At 51.9% G+C, this 14,143-nt stretch overlaps 1 protein-coding gene across 2 annotated transcripts in view; it reads right to left on the bottom strand.

The window, feature by feature from the left end:
* Positions 1–14,143, bottom strand: part of LOC118657310 (arylsulfatase H-like) — a 58,600-nt gene that overhangs the window by 8,178 nt on the left and 36,279 nt on the right. The window contains exons 2-8 of one of the 2 annotated variants that reach the window (XM_036311153.1): positions 11,209–11,345; positions 8,377–8,417; positions 6,050–6,199; positions 4,671–4,792; positions 2,947–3,072; positions 1,848–2,271; positions 611–747 (exon numbers count right to left, since the gene is read on the bottom strand). In XM_036311153.1, the coding sequence (XP_036167046.1) occupies positions 611–747; positions 1,848–2,271; positions 2,947–3,072; positions 4,671–4,792; positions 6,050–6,199; positions 8,377–8,417; positions 11,209–11,345 (1,137 nt within the window). The remainder of the gene's footprint in view (positions 1–610; positions 748–1,847; positions 2,272–2,946; positions 3,073–4,670; positions 4,793–6,049; positions 6,200–8,376; positions 8,418–11,208; positions 11,346–14,143) is intronic. The other variant, XM_036311154.1, reaches the window with a different exon arrangement.

Here is a 14,143-nt window from a genome sequence, read left to right as displayed (position 1 = left end):
CACGGGGGGGGGGCCCTCAGCCCGACCTGCGCCCTCTCACAGTCCGGGAGCCCTTGGGGGATGTCCCCCAGAGACCGGGACTAAGCCGGCCATCGGACGTCCTTAGCTCTGCCGTAGAGATGGGAGAGGCTCCTGCCACCACCACTGCGCTCGCCAGCCATCAGCCCGGCTTCTGGATGAGCACAATGACCACCAGGGGGCAGCTCCCGCATTGAGCGTCTGCCCCCTGGTGGTCAGTGTGCGTCATAGCGACCGGTCGTCCCGCCTTTCGGTCGATTTGCATATTAGCCTTTTATTATATAGGACTGTATGCGATTACGAAATCAATCACTCTTTATTGTCGAGGATTCTAGTAGATATATGACCTACATAACATACACTATACGATATATATGTGTATAGATTATAGGTGGCGCATTATAGATTATAGAATATAGATGGCGCCCTCTCGGAATCCGGGTGCCCTCGGGGGATGTCGGAGAGCCGATTTCGGCCCAATCCCGCAGGCCAGGCCGAGGGACGCCCACCCCCCGCCCCCCGATTGGTACACGAATCCGTGCACCAGGCCTCTAGTAAATAAATAAATACTGTTCCTGTCCGGATGACTTACCCACCATCCAATCCATTTCCTCCACGTTGTCGCCATAGCGACCGTACTTGCTGTGCCCCACAAACGTCTCCTTGGTGATCAGCGGTGTGTGGACGTGCAGAAAAGACACAAACAGGAGGAAGGGTCCCCCCATATTCCTAAGGGTCCAAGGGAAAACTCGGTTATCTTTGCAAAGAGAGGCGATGGGTGGGGAGGGAGGGGGAGGACGGGTGCAGCCGCCGTGGAGAGCTGTACGGAGTTTTCTCCAAATAAAATAAAATATATTAAAAATGGAACGGCCTTAGGACTCCATGATTCCGCTTCTGGGAATATATCCCAAGAAACCAGAAACACCCATCAGAACGGACGTATGCATCCCCTATGTTCATAGCAGCGCCATGGACAAGCGCCGAGATCTGGAAGCAGCCAAAGTGCCCATCCGCGGACAAGTGGATTAAAAAAAAAGCTGTGATCCATCGACACCGTGGAATACTACGCAGCCCTGAAAAAGGAAAGAACTCTTACTATTAGCAACAGCACGGAGGGGCCTGGAGAGCATGATGCTGAACGAAATGAGCCGGTCGGAGAAAGACAAATATCCCATGATCTGACTCGTGTGTGGAATCTAATAAACAACATAAACCAATAAACAAAAATAGAGCCAGAGGAAAAAATATTTCAGACGATGATAGAAGCAATCCTGTTATTGGCAGATGTTTTCATAGTTCCTGCAACTTCTGTGATGTCGTACTCTGTTGGTGTAGTTGGGGTAACACGATTATATTTCAAATATTTCTTTCCTTGAACTATTACTGTGTATGGCGTGTCAGATTCTATTTAAATTTTTTTCTCGAACTATTGTTTATTGCGTGCAACATGATTACACTCAAAATCATTTTTCTTGAGATCTTAATGTTTCTTGCATGTCACATTATATGTAAAATCGTTTTTCTAGAAATATTAATGTTTACTGCCCTGACCGGTGTGGCTCAGTGGATAGACTGTCGGCCCGCAGACTGAAGGGTCCCGGGTTCGATTCCGGTCAAGGGCATGTACCTTGGTTGCGGGCCTAAGCCACCAAGCAGACATCCCCTGAGGGGTCCCAGACTGCGAGAGGGCACAGGCCGGACTGAGGGACCTCCCCCCCCCCCCCGACAAGTGCACAAATTTTTGTGCACCGGGCCTCTAGTCTATATATAATAATAACGAAAAAGAAATAAAAAAAATTTAAAAAAGAATCCTGCCGGATGCTCCCCACCTGCGGACGAAGGCCAGCGCCTCCCTGAGCAGCAGCGACGACACCCGCTCCTCCCTCACGGGCTGCTGCATGATGTCATGGTTCCGCATCAGCACACAGTTCCAGCGCCGGACGAACCCATAGCTGGAGTACCAGCCCAGGAAGAACAGCAGCACCAGGAGGGCCATGGCCAGGACGAGCCCCCAGGGGACCACGAACCAGCGGGCGCAGGTGGGGACGAGCAGCAGGACGGGGACCAGGGCCAGGGCGGCCGTGGTGACGCCCAGCGTGATCCTCAGCCGGCGGTGCAGCTCTGGCGTCTCGGACGGCCGGCAGTCGCTCAGGAGCCCGAAGGGCATCCCGTAGAAGTAGTCGAACCCGTGGTTCAGGGGGTGGTAGCAGTGGTCGCCCCGGGAGGCACAGCTCAGGCCCTGGTGCCACTTTCCTGCGGGAAAACGAAAACGGGGGAGGGGTGTCCATGGGGGCCCTGGCTGGTGTGGCTCAGTGGGTAGAGCGTCGGCCTGCGGACTGAAGGGTCCCGGGTTCGATTCCCGCTCAAGGGCATGTACCTCGGTTGCGGGCACATCCCCAGTAGGGGGCGTGCAGGAGGCGGCTGATCGATGTGTCTCTCTCGTCGATGTTTCTAACTCTCTATCCCTCTCCCTTCCTCTCGGTAAAAAAATCAATAAAATATATATTTTTAAAAATGATGAAGAATAACATGGCAATAAATACGTATCTATCAACAGGGGCGTCTACCCAGCAGGTGTGGCTCAGAGGTTGACCGTCGATTTATGAACCAGGAGGTCAGGGTTCGATTCCCGGTCAGGGGCACAGGCCCGGGTTGCGGGCTCCGTCCCCAGTGGGGGTCGCACGGGAGGCGGCCGATCCACAATTCTCTCTCATCGTTGACGTTTCTATCTCTCTCCCTCTCCCTTCCTCTCTGAAATCAATAAAAAATATATATTAAATTCTTCCCCCATGGACTCCTCTCAACGAGACATTGAGGGGGGCTGGGGGGGATGGGACCAGCCAAATCCCCCATGAAGACTGAGCTACAAGAACAGGGAGTCCAGTCTGTCTGACCCCGTGTCCACGTCCGGAGCTCCCCGGTGCGTACCTATGAGTCCCGTACGATAGCCGCGATCTTGCAGGAGCTTGGCGAACGTCGTCTCGTTGGTGGGGAGACCGCCGGAGCCCCCCAGCCAGACGAGGCCGCGGTGCATGTTGAAGGCCGACGCCATCCCTGGCAGGCACAGAAGCAAAGAACAGCTGACTACCATTGACATGGTTATGAATCACCTGGTGATCGTTTAACTAGAGGCCCCGGTGCACGAATTCGTGCACCAGTGTGGTCCCTCGGCCTGGCCTGCGGAGATCGGGCCGAAACCGGGTCTCGGACGTCCCCCGAGGGGTCCCGGATGGCGAGAGGGCGCAGGCCAGGCCAAGGGACCCCCCGGTGCACGATCGGGGCCAGGGAGGGACACGGGAGGGTTCCAGGGCGTGTCCGGCCCGTCTATCTCAGTCCCGATCAGCCGGACCCCAGCAGCAAGCTCAACTACTGGTTAGAGCATCTGCCCCCTGGTGGTCAGTGCACGTCATAGCAACTGGTCGACCACTCGACTGTCTGCCCCCTGGTGGCCAGTGCACGTCATAGCGACTGGTCGGCCCGTCGACTGTCTGCCCCCTGGTGGTCAGTGCATGTCATAGCGTCTGGTTGATCTGTCGACTGTCTGCCCCCTGGTGGTCAGTGCACGTCATAGCGACTGGTCGGCCAGTCTACTGTCTGCCCCCTGGTGGTCAGTGCACGTCATAGCGACTGGTCGGCCAGTCTAATGTCTGCCCCTGGTGGTCAGTGCACGTCATAGTGACTGATCGACCAGTTGACTGGACCCTGGTGGTCAGTGCACATCATAGCGACTGGTCGACCCGTCGACTGTCTGCCCCCTGGTGGTCAGTGCACGTCATAGCGAGTGGTCGACCGGTCGACTGTCTGCCCCCTGGTGGTCAGTGCACGTCATAGCAAGCAGCTGATTGGCCTTGCTAGTAGCATATCATTAGCATATTACCCTTTGATTGGTTGAATGGCCTCCCAGACAACCAGCCACTTAGCATAAGAGGCTTTTATTATATAGGATGGGAAAGGAAGAGAGGGAAGACTAGATAACAGCGCCTGGGCAGACTGGCTTTGTGGTTGAGCATCCACCTCGGAGCCAGGAGTTCAGGGTTCGATTCCTGGTCAAGGGCACAGGCCCGGGTTGTGGGCTCAATGCCCAGTCGGGGGCGTGCAGGAGGCAGCCGGTCCATGATTCTCTCTCCTCATGCATGTTTCTCTCTCTCTCTCTCCCTCTCCCTTCCTCTCTGAAATCAATAAAAAAAATTAAAAACAATATTGATAAACAAAGGAAATAGTGGTGCAACCGCCATCGATTGAGGGGTGCAGAATTCCAGACCTTCCTCTCTGACTTCAACAGAAACATGTAAAATTTGTTCTTCTTAATCCTCATCCGAGGGCATTTTCCCTTCGATTTTTAGAGAGAACGGAAGAGAGAGGGAGAGAGAGAGAGAAACGTCCATGTGAGAGAGACACATCGATGGGTTTCCTCCTGCACGTGCCCCTCGACCAGGGTCTGGGCCGGGGATGCAGCCTGCAACCGAGCTCCGTGCCCTTGACCAGATTCGAACCCGGGACCCTTTGTTCTGCAGGCCAACGCTCTATCCACTGAGCCACACCAGCCAGGGCTATTAAATTAAAGGAGAAAGAAAGAAAGAGAGAATAGGAAGGGAGGAAGGGAGAGAGAGAGAGAGAGGGCTCAGTATTGCGATTAAATTACCCAGGCTCACCTGATCGAATGGGGTAGCGGCCGGTCAGGAAGGCGGCCCGACTTGGGGTGCACATGGAGGCGGCGGCCAGGTGCTGGGTGAGCATCACTCCCTCCCTGGCCAGGCGGTCGATGTTGGGGGTGCTGCAGGCGGACGGACAGTCAAGTCAGCACGTGGGTTTCTGATTGCCGACCCAACGCAAATCAAAAAATACATAAATATTTTTTAAATAAACAGCCCTGGCCGGTGTGGCTCAGTGGATAGAGCGTCGGCCTGCGGACTGAAGGGTCCCGGGTTCGAATCCGGTCAAGGGCATGTGCCTTGGTTGCGGGCACATCCCCAGTAGGGTGTGTGCAAGAGGCAGCTGGTCGATGTTTCTCTCTCATCATCGATGTTTCTAACTCTCTATCCCTCTCCCTTCCTCTCTGTAAAAAAATCAATAAAATATATTTTTAAAAAAATTATATATATATATATATCTTAACAACAAGGAGACTAAAACTTTTAAGAAATGGTTGCACACTGATATGTGGTGTTATAATTAAGGTATTGATAATCGGAGTTACTATGCATTTCAATGCAAAAGGCCGGCCCATGGGATCTTCTCATAATTCTTTTTTCTTTAAATATATTTTTATTGATTTCAGAGAGGGAGAGAGAGAGTTAGAAACATCGATGAGAGAGAAGCATCGATCAGCTGCCTCCTGCACGCCCCCCACTGGGGATGTGCCCGCAACCAAGGTCCATGCCCTTGACCGGGAATCGAACCCGGGACCCTTCAGTCTGCAGGCCGACGCGCTACCCACTGGTCCACACCGGCCAGGGCAGGAATGAGCCTTAATAAATACTTTTTTTGCGGGCCTTTTGGGGTCCGATGGAAAACCCCAGAACCAGACAGAGCTGAGGGCGTGAGACCCTGTGGGTGGGCCCAACGCCTCTGAAATGCCAGCTTTCAACGGGTTAAAAAAAAGGTGATGTTTGTGTTATATGCTGGTTTTATCTATTTTATTTGCATAATAATAAAATAAAAATTCTGCCCTGACCGGTGTAGTTCAGTGGATAGAGTGTTGGCCTGCGGACTCAAGGGTCCCGGGTTCGAATCCTGTCAAGGGCCTGTGCCTTGGTTGCGGGCACATCCCCAGTGGGGGGCATGCAGGAGGCAGCTGGTCGATATTTCTCTGTCATCATCGATGTTTCTAACTCTCTATTCCTCTCCCTTCCTCTCTAAAAAAATCAATAAAATATATTTTTTTAAAATATTTTTTTGTTTAAGCGCAGGCTGCATAGAAATGCAAAGCGTTGTCCTCGCGCGCCCTCTGCTGGTCGCGTGGAGAAATTGCAGGGAGCTTTCGGGGCGGCCCCAGAGGCACCACGCCCCCAGGTTGCGACCCATCCTTTACCTGACTGTGTTGTTGCCGTAGCAACATAGATCTCCAATCCCCAGGTCATCCGCCATCAACAGGACAATATTGGGCCTCGAATTCCTGGTCACGAACGTCCCCCGGAGGCTCCCAAAGAGGCCACACAGCGACACCCACAGCCGGAGGTTCCTGAAAAGTAATTATTTTGGGGGGAAAAAAAAACAACCCACAAATAACCAAAACAACCAAAAAAAAACACCAAAAAACCCAAAAACCCCCATATCCATTCCTGTTTGCATTTGAAGGAACTTAAGAAAAGGAAGCCCTAGGCCAGGGTGGCTCAGTTGGTTGGGCGACTTTTCTGAGCACCCAGAGGTCCCGGGTTCGATTCCCAGTCGGGACACTTGCCTGGGGTATGTGGGCTGCATTCCCAGTCGGGGGCGGGCAGGAGGCAGCCGGCCCATGATTCTCTGTCATCATGGATCTTTTTTTCAATCTCTCTCCATTTCTCCCTCTGAAAAATCAATAAACAGATATAGGGCCCTGGCCAGTTTAGCTCAGTGGTTAGAGCGTCGGCCCAAAGACCAGAGGTTTGGGGGTTCGATTCCCGGTCAAGGGCACGAACCTGGGTTGCAGGCTTGATCCCTGGCCCTGGTCAGAGTGTTCGCAGGAGGCAACCAATCCGTGGTTCCTTCTCCCATCAATGTCTCTCTCTCTCTCTCTCTCCCCAAACCCTCTCTCCTTTCCGCTCTCTCTAAAAATCAATGGGGAATATTACCCTCCAGTGAGGATTAAATGAATAAATCACTAAATAAGAAGATACCGTTAAAAAATAAAAGTAAAAAATATATGTATTTTTTTACATCTTTGGTCCATGTATTTACACAACGTATCTGTCCTGTGCTCTCTGTATTCCTATGGACCCAATCCATGGGCCTCTTTAAAATTCCTACTGTGGTTCTCGCCGGTGTGGCTCAGTGGATAGAGCGTCCGCCTGCGGAACCGGAGGGTCCCGGGTTCGATTCCCGGCCAAGGGCACACGCGCAGGTTGCACGTTCGATCCCCAGCAGGGGGCGTGCGGGAGGCAGCCGACCCATGGCTTTTCTCTCATCATGGATGTTTCTCTCTCTCTCTTCCTCTCTGAAATCAATAAAGATATATGTTTTAAGTCAAAAATTAAAATCAATGGGAAAAAATACCCTCTGGTGAGGATTACATGAATAAATGAATGAATGAATGCGTGAATAGATAGCATTCTATATAACAATATGATATATTAATTAATTAATAATATAATAATATGCTAGGTGTCCAATCGTACAACCGGTCGACCAGTCGCTATGACGTGCACTGACCACCAGGGGGCAGAAGTCGACTGGTCGACCAATCGCTATGACGTGCACTGACCACCAGGGGGCAGAAGTCAAATGGTCAACCAATTGCTATGACGTGCACTGACCACCAGGGGGCAGACAGTCGACCGGTCGACCAGTCGCTATGACGTGCACTGACCACCAGGGGGCAGAAGTCAAATGGTCAACCAATTGCTATGACATGCACTGACCACCAGGGGGCAGACAGTCGACCGGTCGACCAGCCGCTATGACGTGCACTGACCACCAGGGGGCAGACAGTCGACGGGTCGACCAGTCGCTATGACGTGCACTGACCACCAGGGGGGAGACAGTCAACGGGTCGACCAGCCGCTATGACGTGCACTGACCACCAGGGGCAGACAGTCGACCGGTCGACCAGTCGCTATGACGTGCACTGACCACCAGGGGCAGACAGTCGACCGGTCGACCAGCCGCTATGACGTGCACTGACCACCAGGGGCAGACAGTCGACCGGTCGACCAGTCGCTATGACGTGCACTGACCACCAGGGGCAGACAGTCGACCGGTCGACCAGTCGCTATGACGTGCACTGACCACCAGGGGGCAGACAGTCGACTGGTTTTTATTTTTAACCTTCCGTACGTTCACACAGCAATCCCGTCCTACACTCTCCGTGCTTCTAAACAATTGGCCCATCCGTGGGCGTCCTTAAAATTCCGACCGTGATCCGTGATTTTGGGTCTTCTGTGGCCTCCTCTTTGGAATTCCTCCCGCCTTTGGCCCCAAAAACTCCCACACGGGCAGCTGTTCTTCCCAAGATACACGTCACTTCCTCCCAACAGAAAGCCATCCTCTCCGACCCCGTCCGCTCACACCCGCCCCCGCCGCCCCTGCCGCCTCCACCCCCCTTTTCCATGCCCCGTAGCTCAAGCGGACCCCACGCCAGCCGGGATGGAGAGGACATAGACCGAGACCCCCCCGTCTCCGTCGTTAGAAAGAATGAGAAAGGTTCGGACGCTGTCCACTCACCGGTCACAGGAGGGCTGTGTCATAGCTTCCGATTCTGTTATCTGCCGGAGAAACGGATGAACTCAGTATATCGGCAAAAAAAAATCGTTTTTTTCTCACCCTAGACACTTACAGATCAGCAGATCAATAGCTTAAAACACGGTGGTACGTCTTCACCATGGAATACTACGCAGCCCTGAAAAAGGAGGGGCTCTTACCATTCGCAACAGCACGGAGGGACCTGGAGAGAGTGATGCTGAGTGAAATCAGCCAGTCGGAGAAAGACACATATCCCGTGATCACACTCATTGGTGCAATCTAATCCTATATCATAAAAGCCTAATAGGCTAAGCGTCCAGTCGACCGGTCGGCCGTTCAACCAATCAAAGCGTGATATGCTAATGATATGCTAAGGCTGCTCAACTGCTTGCTATGACGTACACTGACCACCAGGGGGCAGACGCTCCAACTGGTAGGTTGGCTTGCTGCTGGGGTCAGGCCGCAGGGGAGGGCAGTTAGGGGTGATCAGGCCGGCAGGGGAGGGCAGTTAGGGGCGATCAGGCCGGCAGGGGAGGGCAGTTAGGGGCGATCAGGCCGGCAGGGGAGGGCAGTTAGGGGCGATCAGGCCGGCAGGGGAGGGCAGTTAGGGGCGATCAGGCATGCAGGGGAGAGCAGTTAGGGGCGATCAGGCCGGCAGAGGAGGGCAGATAGGGGCGTTCAGGCCGGCAGAGGAGGGCAGTTAGGGGCGATCAGGCAGGCAGGGGAGGGCAGTCGGGGGCGATCAGGCTGGCAGGGGAGGGCCGATAGGGGCGATCAGGCCGGCAGAGGAGGGCAGTTAGGGGCGATCAGGCTGGCAGGGGAGGGCAGTTAGGGGCGATCAGGCCAGGAGGGGAGGGCAGTTAGGGGCAATCAGGCCGGGGGCAGGGCCGGCTGGCCAACTGCCTGTGGGCCCTCCCCCTGCCTGCCCAGCCTAATGGGGCCCCATCAGGGCAAGCCCGGCCCAACTTGAGCTGTGCACCAATTTGTGCACCAGGCCTCCTGGAACCGCGTAAAAATTAAATTAAATAAAACCAGGACGACGATGCCTTCCTCCATCGCCTGGGTCCCTTTGATGACAACACTATCTTAACTCCACCAGCTGGTTTCCCAGCCGCGGGTGGAACCCAAACAGTCATTACGTTTACGGGCCCTTTCATCCCAGGATGCGGGGAGGCCACCGGGGTGCCTGTGTCCCGGGGGCTCCCCGAGTCTCCCCCGGGAAGGGCGGTCCTCACACCGTCTGCCCTGCTGTGACCCGGATCCCGTGGGCCCCAGGAGTGGGCTGTCGCTTCCAGCCACACGGATACACTTAAAGCCAGTCTGCCCGTCGGGGAAGATGAGCTCTCTGTTCAGACCGGTGGCCTCGGAGAGTCCGGCCGGGGAAGGCAGCCGGGGTCACCCCTACGTTTTCCCAGTAGAAGCGACTCTTCGGTCTTCCCTTCCACCCGTAGGAAACGTGCAATTACAGATCAACCCCAAGTGTAGATAATGGATAGATGATAGGAAATAGATAGATAGATAGATAGATAGATAGATAGATAGATAGATAGATAGATAGATAAAGATAGATGATAGATTAGATACATATATAGATAGATATAATATAGAGATGATAGATGATAGCTAGATAGATAGATGTTAGATAGATAGATAGATAGATAGATAGATAGATAGATAGATAAAGGATAGATATGTAGATGACAGATAGATGTGGGATAGATGATAGGTGGGTGGATGGATGGAAGGATAGATGGAAAGATAAATGATATATAAATAAATAGATGATAAATTGATCATGGATATAGATAGATAGATAGATAGATAGATAGATAGATAGAATAGAGGTCCAGTGCATGAAATTCATACACTTGGGGGGTGTCCCTCAGCCCAACCTGCACACACTCCAGTCTGGAACCCCTCAGGGGATGTCCGAATGCCACCAGGGGAGAGCAGTTGGGGGCGATCAGGCCGGCAGGGGAGGGCAGTTAGGGGCAATCAGGCTGGCAGGGGAGGGCAGTTAGGGGCGATCAGGCCGGCAGGGGAGGGCAGTTAGGGGCGATCAGGCCGGCAGGAGAGGGCAGTTAGGGGCGATCAGGCCGGCAGGGGAGGGCAGTTAGGGGCGATCAGGCTGGCAGGGGAGGGCAGTTAGGGGAGATCAGGCCGGCAGGGGAGGGCAGTTAGGGGCAATCAGGCCGGCAGGGGAGAGCAGTTAGGGGCAATCAGGCTGGCAGGGGAGGGCAGTTAGGGGCAATCAGGCCGGCAGGGGAGGGCAGTTAGGGGCAATCAGGCCGGCAGGGGAGAGCAGTTAGGGGCAATCAGGCTGGCAGGGGAGGGCAGTTAGGGGCAATCAGGCTGGCAGGGGAGAGCAGTTAGGGGCAATCAGGCTGGCAGGGGAGGGCAGTTAGGGGCGATCAGGCCGGCAGGGGAGGGCAGTTAGGGGTGATCAGGCCGGCAGGGGGAACAGTTAGGGGCGATCAGGCCAGCAGGGGAGAGCAGTTAGGGGTGATCAGGCCGGCAGGGGAGGGCAGTTAGGGGCGATCAGGCCAGCAGGGGGGAGAAGTTAGGGGCGATCAGGCAGACAGGCACAGTGTTTAAGGGGCGATCACGCGGGCAGGCAGGTGCGCAGTTAGAAGCCAGCAATCCCGGATTGTGAGAGGGACGTCCGACTGCCGGCTTATGCCCGGATCTGGCAGTCGGACACCCCCTGAGGGGTCCCGGATTGGAGAGGGTGCAGGCCGGGCTGAGGGACACCCCCCACCCTGAGCTCAAATTTCATGCACTGGGCCTCTAGACAGTAATAAAACCAATGCTCACCTGTCCACGCTGAACCCCACAGACCACACACGCACACGGAACGGCGAGATGAGACCTTGACTCACTCAAACAAGCTGTCCCTCTGTCCCCGGCATCAGCGAAACTCCGGTCCCGCAGCTCTGAGCTCCCCTCCGCCGCTGATGAAAATTAAACACGTATTAAAGGATCAGGGTCAGGCCAGGCCAGCGTCTGTCAAGCATTTTTTATTAGTTCAACACCACCCACCCGCCCAGCCACCCACCCACTCACCCCGACGGCGGCTACATAGTCATTTAGCGACAAACTCGTCTCCCTCCACGGCCGTCTGGCGAATACGACACCCATACAGGTGTCATTACGGGGATTTCGTAACATGGAGTGGGTTTACTGCCAAGATAATTGTTTGGGGAAGTAACCCAGGCGTACGGGCCAGAAATAGAAGGAAGAACGAAGGAAATACAGGGTTTTCCCCCAAAAAAATGTATGCACATGTTCACAGCTGGGAACTCCCTTCATTTTCACTCCTTTTGGGGTTTCACTGACTTGAAATAATGGGTTTGTTTGTTTTCAGAATCCTCACCTGAGGACATGTTTTCATTGATTTTTAGAGAGAGAAAAAGAGAGAGGGAGAGAGAGAGACACCTCGATGGGGTGCCTCCTGCACGCGCCCCAACCAGGGCCCGGGCCGGGGAGGAGCCTGAAACCGAGGTCCATGCCCTTGACCGGGAATCGAACCCGGGACCCTGGGGTCTGCAGGCCGACACTCTATCCACTGAGCCAAACTGGCTGGGGCCTAGTCATTTATTTTCTTTCTTTTAAAAAAAAAATTTGTTATTGATTTCAGAGAGGAAGGAAGAGGTTCAATGACGATGGCTCATTGTATCCATGTTTGAAGAAGTAGGAAAAGGTATTAAATATATATTTTTTTTATTGATTTCAGAGAGGAAGGGAGAGGGAGGGAGAGAAATATCCTTCAATGAGAGAGAATCATGGACCGGCCGCCTCCTGCACGCCCCCTACTGGGGATGTGCCCGAAACCCGGGCCTGTGCCCTTGACCAGGAATCGAACCCGGGACCCTCTGGTCCGCAGGCCGGCGCTCTACCCACTGAGCCACACCGGCCAGGCCTGAAACAATATTTTTAAACCTTTAGCCACAGGCAATACAAGCTTCCGGGGACTCAGAAAGGGACCGGGACTTAAAGTTCCCCAGATGGGCCCTGGCCGGTGTGGCTCAGTGGATAGAGCGTCGGCCTGCGGACTGAAGGGTCCTGGGTTCGATTCCCGGTCAAGGGCATGTACCTGGGTTGCGGGCACAGACCCAGTGGGGGGCGTGCAGGAGGCAGCTGATCGATGCTTCTCTCTCATCGATGTTTCTGACTCTCCCTCTCCCTTCCTCTCTGTAAAAAATCAATAAAATATATATTTTAAAAAAATAAATAAAAATAAAGTTCCGGATATAGGAGCCAAGCAGGCCCGTTATCAGATAAAAAACCACAGACATTTTGGCAAAAGGCCTTGGGGATTGTGTCCAAACCAGAGGGTGGCCGTTGAGGTTCAAAACAGCTTTTCTAGATAAAAAAAAAAAAATTAGAGAAAAGAAAAGAAAAAATAGGATCCCCTCCCCCCCCCATTGAAGGCATTTTTAAAAAATATATATTTTTTATTGATGTCAGAGAGGAAGGGAGAGGGAGAGAGAATCATGGGTCGGCCGCCTCCCGCACGCCCCCTGCTGGTTGGGGACGGAGCCTGCAACCCGGGCCTGTGCCCTTGAGCAGGAATCGAACCCGGGACCCTCTCGGTCCGCAGGCTGAGGCTCTATCCACTGAGCCACACCGGCCGGGGCTTATGTGTCTTAATTTTTTTTTTTTAATTTTTTTTCATTCGTTTTTCAGTTTAAATTTGTTATTGTTGAAAGTCTATGGGTCAACATGATGAACAAGAATAGAACTAGAGGGGGGGAAACATTTCCGAATATAATAGAAGGAATCCTGCGATTTGCAGATTTTTAATATTTCCTGCAACTTTTGTATTATTACATTTAAGATCACTTTTTTAAAAATAGGAATGTTTATTGCATGTGATATTGTTCCGTTTAGGATCGTTTTTTCTTGAATAATTGGTGTTGATTGCATGTAACATGACTATATTTAAGATCATTTTTCTTGAGATATTCATGTTTAGCGCATGTAACATTATTGTATCTAAAACTGTTTTTCTGGAAGTATTTGTCTAGTGCATGTATTGTTACATTTAAGGTTGTTTTCCTTAAAATAATAATAATATTTATTGCATGTAACATTATTACATTTAATGTCGTTTTTCTTGTGATATTAACGTTTACTGCATGTAACATTATTGTATCTAAAATTGTTTTTCTAGAAATATTTGTTTAGTGCTTGTCTTATTACATTTAAGATCATTTTTTAAAAACATGAATGTTTATTGCATGTAACATTAGTACATTTAAAGTCGTTTCTCTTGAGATATTAATGTTTAGTGCAGGTATGATTATATTTAAGATCGTCTTCCTTAAAACATGAATGCTTATTGCATGTAACATGATTATATTTAAAACCGTTTTTCTTTAAATAAAAAATAAATAAAATTTTAAAAATAAAATATATAAAAAAAAATTCAGTAAGAAACATCCTAAAAAGAAAAGAAAAGAAAAGAACAGAAAAGAAAAGAAAAAAGTCTACGTCTCCTATTTCCGCCCCCCCCCCCCCCTTGAGCTCTCTCTGGCCCCTCCTGCCTGCCCCCCACTCTCCATGTCTTTATAGTTAAAAAGAAAAAAGAAATCAATGAAAAATAAATAAAACAAAAAATAAATCAATAGAGAGAAAAATTTAAAAATGAATGAATGAAATGAAAATGAGAAATCAAAGCAGATGCACACACACACACACACACACACACACACACACACACGTAGGGGAAGCTGTGGCCCTGCAGACA

This window comes from Myotis myotis, unplaced genomic scaffold, assembly GCF_014108235.1.
Source record: "Myotis myotis isolate mMyoMyo1 unplaced genomic scaffold, mMyoMyo1.p scaffold_m19_p_50, whole genome shotgun sequence".
NCBI classification, from domain to species: domain Eukaryota; kingdom Metazoa; phylum Chordata; class Mammalia; order Chiroptera; family Vespertilionidae; genus Myotis; species Myotis myotis.
This window is presented reverse-complemented; position numbering and strand designations above follow the sequence as displayed.